At 39.0% G+C, this 11,647-nt stretch overlaps 1 protein-coding gene across 1 annotated transcript in view; it reads right to left on the bottom strand.

Annotated features, from left to right (window-relative positions):
* HAAO (3-hydroxyanthranilate 3,4-dioxygenase) overlaps window positions 1-11,230 on the bottom strand; it is a 33,161-nt gene extending 21,931 nt beyond the window's left edge. The window contains exons 1-2 of the mRNA XM_009864383.1: window positions 11,134-11,230; window positions 6,033-6,111 (exon numbers count right to left, since the gene is read on the bottom strand). Of these exons, the coding sequence (XP_009862685.1) occupies window positions 6,033-6,111; window positions 11,134-11,213 (159 nt within the window). The 5' untranslated portion in view covers window positions 11,214-11,230. The remainder of the gene's footprint in view (window positions 1-6,032; window positions 6,112-11,133) is intronic.
* Between the last annotated feature and the right edge of the window lie 417 nt (window positions 11,231-11,647).

The raw sequence follows: 11,647 nt of genomic DNA on the forward strand, positions 1-11,647 counted from the left end.
ACATACTAATTTTTTTTATGTCATTATTCAATATGATCATTAAAACTGCAGTTATATCTATGAAAACTAAATTGAAAGCCCTTTAATATTGAGAGTTTTACTCATTTAATTTTCCTTAAATTCTCTTTGCTGCAGGAGAATTGCATCCTTCTTCCTTAGTCTTTGAGCACGGTGCTGGCAACAAGGACCAACACCGAGGTCGTGGGTTTGACTCCCGCTCGGTCCCCATGTGTTGCCTGGTCTAGTCGAGAGGTGGCGTCCCTGCTCATGACAGGGAGGTTGGACTAGATGATCTCTAAGGTCCCTTCCAGCCTAGGCCATTCTATGATTCTATGATTCTATGATTCATCTTTCTTGATCAGGTATCAAACCTGAGAGTACTTGTGTTAAGCTGCTGTGAAAGGCAGCATGACCAGTGCTGAATCTGTAAAACGATATTTCACTTGATTATGAAGACTCATAAAATACATTATGCAGGCATTTCTGGATACAATAGGTGGAGCTGCAGAGAGGTGGGAGTTCACTGTTTCCTTCAGCGGAAGCATCACTGAAGCTGCTTGTCTTGGTAGGAATTAATTTCAACAGGGTACTACTTTGAAAAGAGCACTATCATCTCCATCACATTAACATGATAAATGTATTTCTCCTTCACCCAGGTATGTGTATCCTTGCAGAGTAAAGAAGGAAGCATGTAGTAGGGGAAGAACACAGTATTTCTGATTGGTTTGTATAGGCCAATTAAAGAAGTCTATTTTATGTACAGCAATGTACATAAAACTCTGCCTAGATGTAGGAGCCCAGAGCTCTATGAGGGCTTTTGTAGCTGAGAGCTTATTCACAGGCCTCTAAAGATACCTGCAATTTGCAGTGTACTTTGAATATTGACTTCTGGAAGTGGAATTTGGAATTGCTCAGCCACTTTTAGGCTTAAGCTCTGACTTGGCATATGCTGGTTTGTATTGCTTGTCAGATTGCTAAGTACTAATTTAATCTGCAAAGCAAATCAAATTCTGATGTGGGAGTAGAGCCTGGGAATTCTCCAGACTTCAATGGTGACTGATCTATTTGTGCACAGGAAAACAGTCATCACAAGGTTTTTCAGCTATCAGAAGTCAGAAGGCAAACAGATGAGGAAAGCAAAGAAAACTACATTGCGAGATTTTATCGGTGTGTGGTTTTTTTTCAATCTGCTCATGTACATGTCACCTGTGAAACCTGAATACTAGAAGAAACTCATCCTAACAATTGCACACAGAAAAGTTATTTCTGAAGATACAATCTTTCTGATGCAAAATGATCATCACTCTTATTACTTTGTAATAGGAGCTTTGCTTCTTACTAAAACATTTAAAGAGTTTTCACCAGATAAATGGGGTGATTGTTTTAAATGTAAAGATGCAAAAAGGTTTCTCTTGCTTTGTTAGAACTCATGTTCTCAGCTTTATTTGGGAAATACTACCTACTGGAATGCTCACCCTAGCCCCTTTTTACCTTCTTGCTTAGGCTTCCAGTATCCCCACACAATGCAAAGGGAGAACTGAGCTAGGGAAGAGTTTCTCAAAAGCATGCTGACCACAGAGCACCACACACTAGGAGTCAGGCTTCTTTTAAGGAGCTTAATTTGCCAGAAACTGGAGCCAAGTCTTACTTGTGTCATGTGTATGAGAGAGGGAGAAAATGAGAAATCAAAAACTCAGGTTAGAAAACTCAGATGAGCTGTGGCAGATGTGACCTCAAATATGTATCATCTTTTTGGAGCAAGCTGTCAGTATATCTCAATTAGAGCAGGTAAATGTGCTAGGAGAAACTGAAGAGATTGGCCAAGGTGATCAAGGGAGAGGGAATTTCTGCTTCAAGAATCCTCTTTACGACTGCAGTCCTAAAGGGCTCTGATCTACTCTGATCAGTACTCGGGTGGCTCTATCCATAGGAAGCAATCTAGATACTGAGTATAGCATAGATGCTCAGTATAATATACACCCAGCACAATGAAGAAGGAGGTCTTTTAAAGCCAAGCTGAATATTGTGGCAATGCAAATGTGAAAGGCTGATTTGAATTTCTCCACCTGGAACTCCACTGGTTTTTGTAGAATCGACATCAGAATATTAATTGTTAAGAAATTGAAATCAGCTAGTTGAGATTCATTAAGCTGTGGATTGAAGTTGGCAAAGAGGCAGGAGCCTAATCACTTTGTGGTCTTAGATTTAGCTGTTAGCATATCTCACTTTGTCCTCCAAAGCAGCCCACGTGATGCAGTAAATATCTGAAATTCTTTACTATGGTTAAGCTTTGTTACAATTGTATTTTTTTTCTGTCATTAACTTCTTCCAAAATATACAGTTCCCTTCAGTTTTCACTTACCATCCTTTTCTGGAAGTTATATGATGAATTAATAAGATAAGATTAGAAGTTTTTTTTCCCCTCCTCAGGCTTTATGATTAAGCAAAAATGCAGCAAATACACCATGAAGTCTGTGAGCTGTGTAAGCACTGAAACTCTTCTTGTCACAAACGCTACTGTATGATGGAAAGTTCAAGAGACAAAGGTATGTCACAGACTGTCCCCTGGTACCTGGGATGTACCCGCTACTCCATAGCCATGAGGGCTTCCACATCATGTCAGGGTCACCGCAGAAGATTTCAGTGGTCTCATCAAGCATACACAAGAATTGTAGTCTATATAATCCAAAGCTCTCTTGACAAAATAGGTACATTGGAATAATGATTCACACGAAAGCCTTGTAGAACTAACTATATAGCACAAACACTTTCTTTTTAGTGCCTGTTAAGAAAGTTTTGTCTGTATAGCTATACAGGTGCATTCTCACAGTAGGCTTTTTGCCATGTTTCAACAGAAGATGAATTTCTGAAAGCAACCCACTTCCATTTTGAGAATACGTCTGATTTACAGGCAGGTAGATGGGTGTTGATTATATCTGTTCTGGTGGAGAAGGCAGCAAGGGGGAACTTAACATTTACAAATAGGAAAAAGAATGAGTATGACATAATGATAAAGTCAAGCAAATGAATGTGAATCGTTTATCTCTTGTAAGGTGTTGCTTGATTTGGCTCCTTATAAAACCTATTCAACGGAAAACAAGGTCTCAGGTATGAGGCAGTTTTTCTGTGCAGATGGATGGCAAATAAGTAGTGCACAGCAAATGAAGAAGGAAGTCTAGTAGAGAGAAACCAAGAAGGAAGAAAATGTCAAGCTACATATTTAGGAAACTCCTGCTTGTTGAGAGGAAGAAAAAAAAAAATGTGCGAGACTAGCTGTCGATTTAGCCTAAATGACTGTTCAGGAGAATCCTAAAAGGCTTTGAAGGGAGTCCAAAGCGAGCCTCCCTTTTTTCTCATAATTACTCAGTCAGAATTGATACACGTGCATGTTAATGGCACTGACTGAGAACAGCTCGAGAGCAGGAGGATGCTCCTAAACCTTTATCTCTGCATGTGAACCTCCTGCTGCTGCAAACTTCAGGCTGACAAGCACAAGTTGTGCCACAGGATACCCTATAAGCTGCATGATAAATAGGCATAAATTAATGAGATGAGAGATACAAACAACACTAAATTTATTTTCTAAGCCAATATTTCTTTGCCATCAGAATAATGGTAGTAAAACAGCATCAGCTAAATCTGTGTAAAGGATCTGTGGGTTTTTGCATTCATGATTTGGCTTGTTGACAGTATGCCTATACAGTTTGTCTTTCAAATTACCACTTGGAACTATAAATCACCTTTTGTCTGCCAAAATAATGTGCTGAACATGGTTTTCAATGCTTTGATTAATTCCAAATCTAATTTAGGAATAGGCTCTTTTACTAGGATACTCACTACTTCACAATTCTTCTCTAATGAAAATAATGGATCTAAATTAGATCACAGGAAGGTGCAAATGTGTCTGAGAAAAAGCTATTGTAAAATGCAACATATGACTACATTGTACTTCCATAAAAGTGGAGAAAATTGGCCCACGTGTTAACTGATAAGTAACCGATAATGCAACAAAAAATGAAACATAAAATTCCTAAGTAATTGTGGGGAATTTGCTATGTGTTAATACCTCAAAAATCTTGTATACAGTTGAATTAGCAATAATTTATGACAGTCTGGCATACTATAAAATATGACTTTATAGATATAGCTAACTTTTTACACTGTTGGAAACTCATATAATGGGTTTAGGCTTATTAAATGCAGGCCAAATTCTTTTCAAACACAAGAACAGCTTTCAAAATTAAAAGAATATGTGCTAAATTATATACAGATATAGTTATGTACATATATAGTTATATCTAACTTGCATTTTAAGGGAAGGGCAGGAGGAGATAATTTTTAAAAAATAAAACATCACAGGAATGACTTAGGGACCAAGCATAATCTAGTATGAACCAGAGGACGCAGGGTGACCCAAGGTCATAAAGAAAAAAATACCATATATTTAATATAGTAGTGCAAAATATTCTACCATTTAAACTTCTGCTCACTTTTGTGTGTTCCTCGTAGTGTATAGCTCTAATGTATTATTTACAGCACTAAAATAAATTAATTGTATTAAACCCCTAAAGGTTAAGCTACAGGAAAAAAGTATTTAGTTACCTTCCACATATACCTTCATTTTATGCTTTGCCAAACCTTGATAACAAAATTAGCTCACTCTTTTTTAATTTAACATAAAATACTTAACAATATACCATAACAGCAGTGTACAGATTAGACATTTTTCCCAGTGCTTTCTGAGCAGTCATACTACAGATGTGAGTGCTCCTTTCCTAGGGACACAATCATGTTGACAAAGCCAGGGGTTTTTTTATTTTTTTTTTCCCCCAGCGAGGTATCTCTCTAATTTCCTTGTAAATACATGACGGATGATAAATTCTCCTGGTTAGCAACAGCCACTTCACAAGTGCTGCCCTGAGACCTGGCTTGCCTCTTTCCCAGCCCACCCGACGGCTTGGTCCAGGGTGTTGCCAAAGCTCCCTCTGCACAGCCGAGGAGAAGGGACATCACGAAACATGTTGGGTAATGTGGGACATGCCTGTGCCCACAGCCGTGGGTGGGCTGGGAGACCGTGGGGGCAATGCAAAGCAGGCTGGAGTCAGTGATAAGGTAGCATCCACTCTTTCAGAGCAGTACAGTTACAGTGACAATAAACACCTGCATGGCACAAATGCAGCAGAAAACGAATGATGGCTTGGGTTTCTAAAGGAACTTAAAATTAGGTGGCCAGATTTTATTGGAATTATTTGAAATTAAATTACTCTGCAGGGAAGCGAGGCAAATTGTCTCCCATCCTGAAATCCTTCCTGCCACGTCTCTGGTGTTCCCTTGCCTTCAGAGCCAGTTGTGAAACCCCAGACTCAGGAGTCCTCAGGCCAAGCAGACAATTCCAGAAAAAAAGCAGTAAACAAAACAGGTATAAACTGTTACAATTTTGATAGGTTTCTACTCCTACTTCCTCTATTCTGCATTTGACACAACAGCTACTCACAACCGAAAGCAGTGGCACAAAAGAGTGCAGCAAAGGGGCCTTGTTTGAAAAATATTTAGAGATTCTGTTCTTTAACCCTCCAAATCTAAGTGAAAGCTGAAAATGCTGATATTTTTCACAAAGTCCAGAAAAATACAATTCAAATCAATCAAAATTTTTAATTTTTAATTTCAAATTTAGTATTTTGAAATATAGATCAATTTTCTGCCACAAAATATCACTTTAAAAATATCATTACCTTTCCACAGTTTTGTTCCAAAATGTTGAAAAGAGACATTTTCATGTGTCAGAACACTATCTCTATTTTCCAGCAGGAAATGAATTAGAGCAAAATAGATCTGATCTCATGTACTTGTTTCAAACAAAATGCACAGATGGTGTATGGTTCTGGTGAATGATTCTGTTTAAGTCTTTGAATAGATCTAATAAATACAACATCACTGAGCCTGGCATGGCTAATCTGTAGCTTCAAAAGTAGCTGCATTTTAATCGTTAAAGATCAATTAAACCAGCAAAATATAAGCAACCTATAGGTTACCTCTTCACCTTCTTCAATATGATAATCCTTCCTTTCATTTGGCCCTCCAACAAACATCACATTTAATTGATGGCGGTGCCTAGAAAACAAAGTGACATTTTAAAGCTACCTCCACTTTCTTTCACATAAGTTGGTTTTTGGTTTGGGGGATATATTTTTATTACTATCTTTTATTTTGGGGGGGACAGTTAGTCAATGAAATCAATGCTGAATGACAAGCAATATCCACAATGAGAGCTCAGAAGACTTCAGATGCATCTCTCCGTTTTGCCACTGTCCTGCAGGGGTGACCTGAGGCCAGCTACCTCCCTCCTGGTGTTTCAGTGGTTCCAGCTAGGAAGAGGGGACAACGATAGTTACCAACTGTGGAAGGAGCTTTGAACTGTAAAGATAAAGATTGCTGCATAAGAGACAGAAACGCCAGGAAAATATCTTTTCAACCTGAGCTGAGTAGATCAGGATTCTGTAAAGGTAAAATACTTTTGAAGGTTAATAAAGGTAAAAACATACTTTCTTTCTTTTTTTCCCTCCCCTCTTGGCAGAATTACCAGAGATACTGATGGTAGGAATTATCAGCTAATTTCTCTTCTATTCATACTGGTTTTGCTAAGGTGGAACAACGTTACAATGGTTTCATTGTGGTTGTGGCTAATAGAGAAAAGGAGATTCAGGCCCTTTATCTTAACTCTGCTTCCTTTAAGAGCCCTAAGGAGCACTTCTTAGCTGTCACAAAGGATAGGTAACAACCCAGTTGTTACAACCCAATCAGTCTGCTTACACCAACAAAGAAGTAAGGTAGCGGGTTTTCCTTTGCTAAAAATCTCTGCAAATCGGGCCTGCTAGCTGTGATTCAAAATTTGTTCCTAAACTCTTCCTGACATGTCAGTTGAGTTGCGCTGAGCTCTACTTTTTCAGTGAAGAGATTCTGGGCGATACTAGAACCAGCAGAGCCACTCCCCTGCAACATAGGGAAGGACGATGTGCCTCCGTGTCCGTACTTTGTAAGCCTTGAGAGAAGCTATTCTGAATGGCTGAACATATATAATTTGATCTGCTACGATTACCATGTTTACTTTGAAGAGTATTTAAATGATAATGACGCCACAGTAGGGACTAGTAAAGCAGAAATAACAAGTAACAGTGACATAGTATTTGGTTAAATAAAAGCCCAAAGAATTAAATTAGATTACAATTCTTAAATTGACTATTTTCCCCATAGGACGCTGTATATGTTATAGCACTTGGCTGCATGCCCCTATCCTAAAATAAGGAACTGAAATTGGAACTGTTTGTACCATGCAGATTTAATATTTGTTTTCAAGAACTCACTGTAATAATGAACTGCATTAATGAACACTTCTGCTAAAAAAGGGTAGGAAGATAAAAGAGTGACAACACAGCTAACAATTTATGAAATACATTAAAATAAACCCTGGAGAACAAAGTAAGAGAAAAGCAATCTAGGGGTATCTTGTAGCCTACTGTTAAGGTAATTTTTTCATAGAAACCCATGCAGTTTCGCTATTAGTTCAATAATTAAAAGTGAAAATATTGCTCTAAAACTTATTGTTGCTTAACATTTTGTTTGACAAATATACCATTAATTCTATTACCCTGTGGATTTAGCTGGATTTTGCATGATAAACAGGCAGCTATAGGTTAATCCCAACAGTGCATGCTCACAGTCCAGAAGGCCAATTACATCCTGGGCTGCATCAAAAAAAGGCCAGCAGATCTGCTGCTCTGCTCTGGTGAGACCTCACCTACAATGCTGTGTCCACCTCTGGAGCCCTCAACACAAGAAGGACATGGACCTGTTGGAGCAGGTCCAGAGGAGGACCACAAAAATGATCAGAGGGCTGGAGCACCTCTCCTGTGAAGACAAGGTGAGATCATTGAGGCTGTTCAGCCTGGAGAAGAGAAGGTTCCAAGGTGACCTTACAGTGGCATTCAAGTACCTGAAGGGAACCTACAGGAAAGCTGGGGAGGGGCTGTTTACAAGGGCGTGTGGCAATAAGATGAGGGGAAATGGCTTTAAACTAGAGCAGGGTAGATTTAGGTTACACATTAAGAAGAAGTTCTGTACTGAGGGTAGTGAATCACTGCAACAGGTTGCCCAGAGAGGTGGTAGAGGTCCCATCATCCCTGGAGACATTCGAGGTCAGGCTTGATGGGGCTCTGAGCAACCTGATCTAGTTAAAGACATCCCTGTTCACTGCAGGGGACTAGATGACCTTCGGACTCATTCTATTATTCTATTCTAATCATTCCTATCGTTAACAATTACATAATGATACCATAAAAAAATTCCAGCGTTGAAATACAAGCAGGAACTCCAATAGGTTTGTTTGTCCATACTGCTAACTAAAGTTGTCTGCTTAATACAGTTTCATTAAGTTAAGAAAAATCATAAGAGGAAAAAAGTTTCAGTTAAAAGTGCCAAAATGCAGTTAGAGTATTGCAAAGGTTTCAGGGGTGTGAAAATTACTTGATTGCACTATTTCTAGAATGAGGTGCTAATTAATGGCCTATTAAGTTTTATATACTCTTATATTTCTCTTTTTAACCACATAAAGAAAGTGGTACCAGCAGGCAGCCTTTTAAAAACATCTCAAGACCATGAAGAATCAGATAGTCTGTGACCACAGTTAGATGTCATTATGGTAAGTACCATATTCTGAACTCAAAGGAGAGCTTTAAAAGTGACATAGCTACCCTGTAAAAATCAGCTATGTTAAGGGTTCCGAATTTGCATTAATTGCTCATCACTGAGGTTAAAAAGCATTTAAACTTGCAAAATAGTGTGATTAAAACACATCTAGTTAAATTGCAGCTCTTACATTGTATCCTTTTATTTGCTCCGGTAAAACTCTATGGACAAGTGGTGATTCAGGAATTGAGGTTTTGTTTAGAAATCCCAAATTTGTACTTAACACTTTTGATCCTCTCAAGTGTATGGAATACAACTGAATAAGAGTTTGAAAGTCATAATAAATTTAAACACCGTAAATCCTACTGATCTGCTGTTAGATCTACGTTGTTAACAGTTAATTCTCTCTGGAAACACACAATCATAAGTTACTTAAATGTCTTGACATGGTTGCCTTCCAATGATGTAGAAGGCAATGAAAAGCTTGACTTACACATTTCTACTCAGCACATAAAGGATCAAGTTTGAAAATATGTTGAAAATCTATTAGTCACTTCTTGGAAAATCACCTAAAACCTTTTTGGAAAATCCTGAAAATATTTAGGTATCACCAGAAGCGAGTGGTGAGAAACTCAGAATCCATAGTAGATGGATTTCCTCTCCTTCGTAGGGTGTTACTTCAGGATTACACAGAACTGCTGGTAGGTGGTACAAAACAGTGCCTTTACAAATGCTGTGCTTCATAGAATGCTTCCTAAATCCATTTTGAAAATGAAAGAAATAAAAACACTGATAGGGAGAAAATGAGAAAACTGTCTTCTCCTTATTATAGTGATTCAAGTTTCACAATTTCTCAGTTCAAAATACAACTGTAGTTTCAACACAGACATCTCTGTAAGGATGTGCCCTTTACCTCATTTTTGTCTTGCAACCATTACCTTGAAAAGTAACCCTTGCACCCGGGAATCGAAATTAGTATCACTGCTACAAGACTGCCCATTCAGCTTTTGAGTAGAGGTAGCAGTTCAGGGTAGGGCAAGAGGTATGTTCTTTGATACTTTCTTAATTATTAGAATTGTAAAGCAAGATTATTTTTTAAAATTTAAAAGCAAGAAAAAATATTTCTATTTTCTTTTTAAAACCTGGGTTTACATCACTTTTCAGAGAGAATCTTTTCTTATGAAAGCCTTCTGTACATGGAGTTTTGCACAAAATGTATTGTCCTCAACTTAACTGACGAAAGAAATTCTTGCTAACATTGTGACTGGAAGGTGCCACATGTTGCACTATTTACACTGGAATTTGTTCATGACCTTTGACACTGACAATACACATGCCGTACAACTGTATAATGCCCAGGCTTTTTACATTAGCTGTCTCATTCAGAACATGGTTCATAGCTTTAAACTGCTCCTTTAGCCTCCCTACCCTGCCTTCACAGCTCTGGAAATGCACTGGAAAGCTGCTCCTCCAGCATCTCTGTTCTTCCTCTCCCTTTACCTTTCAGTGTTTATGTCCCACTGGTTTTGATTGCTTCTGTAGCTTTGGCTCCTCTGCAAAGGTGGAATGACTCTCAGCAGCTCTGGCAGCTGCTTCAGGTTGTCATTTGGTAGCAGTAATCTGTTAGCTAAATTTTATCAGCTGTGGATGTGATGCCATTTCCTCTGATTTCTATGAGTTTATTGTTACAGGGCCTGACACAAAATCCCTTAACTCAGTCTAACTGTCGACAAGAGACTCTGAGTTGAGTCAAATATCTTATATTCAAGCTGATCTTTACAGCTTCTGCTGAGTCACGGCAAAAACCATTTCAGCCACTTTCTGTTCTTCAAAACAGCATTCTGGTGGACTGCAGCCTGAGAGGAACTAAAACACTGTCCTGGTTTTGCTGGGATAGAATCACGGGCCAGCCATGGTATTCGAGCTGTTAGCAGTCTCGAGGAGCTTAGGCTGGGAGGGGCAAAAGCCACAGCAGCTGACCCGAGCTGGCTAACACGTGCATCCTGTGCCATAAGCATCATGCTCGTCATAAACGGTGACGTTTGCTTCTCTTCCTTCTCTGATGGGTCACTGTCCCTGAAGCAGCTCACTCACCTTTCTGCTCCCGAGGACCAATTTCCCATTTATTGTGACTGCCATGCATTTGCTAGGCTGGGTATAACTTTGTATACAGTATATTGGCATTAGTGTTAATATTAGGTCTGCTGTTTCACTAAATCTTTTCTCATTTCATTTTCAGGTCTCCTCTCCCTTTCCCAACCCCTCTTGTCAGCTGGGGAAGGGTCACCAGGTAATAGAACGACTGCCATAGTTCAGTCCAAGATACAGACTAAATGTAGACAAGTTGTTTGCTAATCTGTACTATCTATGCATTTTAGCAGCTTCCTCTTACAGCAAGGAGTATTTATATAAGAACTGGGGAGGGGGAAAAGAGAATCTTCATTTACTTACATAAGCTTATTGCACACAGGCGGCAAAAAGGCAGTTTTGTTTTCTTCTATCCATTTTCTTACGTTTACAAGAAGCTCCATGGTCCACCAGCTATGAAACTTCTGACGGAGACACTGGAGACAGAGTGCTCTTCAAATAAACAAACTGCCTGTGATTCCCTCCCCAGAATTCAGGGGATTGGTTGGTAGAAGAGGTGTCTTCAGCCTTCAGTGTCAAAGGGGACAGGTCCATCAGCCAAAGGTTACTTCATAAAAAGTACTAATGCTCCGGCAGCTTAGCTAATAATTGACTAGTGTTTTTAAAATAAGTATTTTCATCAGAGACTCAGTCTGCCCACAGGAAGTTTCTTAATTCTCTTTGTAGCATGACCTGGAATGTGTACATTACCTATCTGCAACAATTGCCTTGCTACATAGACAGAGTTAGGAAAATGGGCAAGACTTGGGCATCCTCACCCTTAAGGTCTGAAACAGAAAAGGTTTCAAAGCTAAATGCAAGTTGAGAGCAGTTGCTC

Source organism: Apaloderma vittatum, unplaced genomic scaffold (assembly GCF_000703405.1).
Source record: "Apaloderma vittatum isolate BGI_N311 unplaced genomic scaffold, ASM70340v1 scaffold3642, whole genome shotgun sequence".
Classification (NCBI taxonomy): domain Eukaryota; kingdom Metazoa; phylum Chordata; class Aves; order Trogoniformes; family Trogonidae; genus Apaloderma; species Apaloderma vittatum.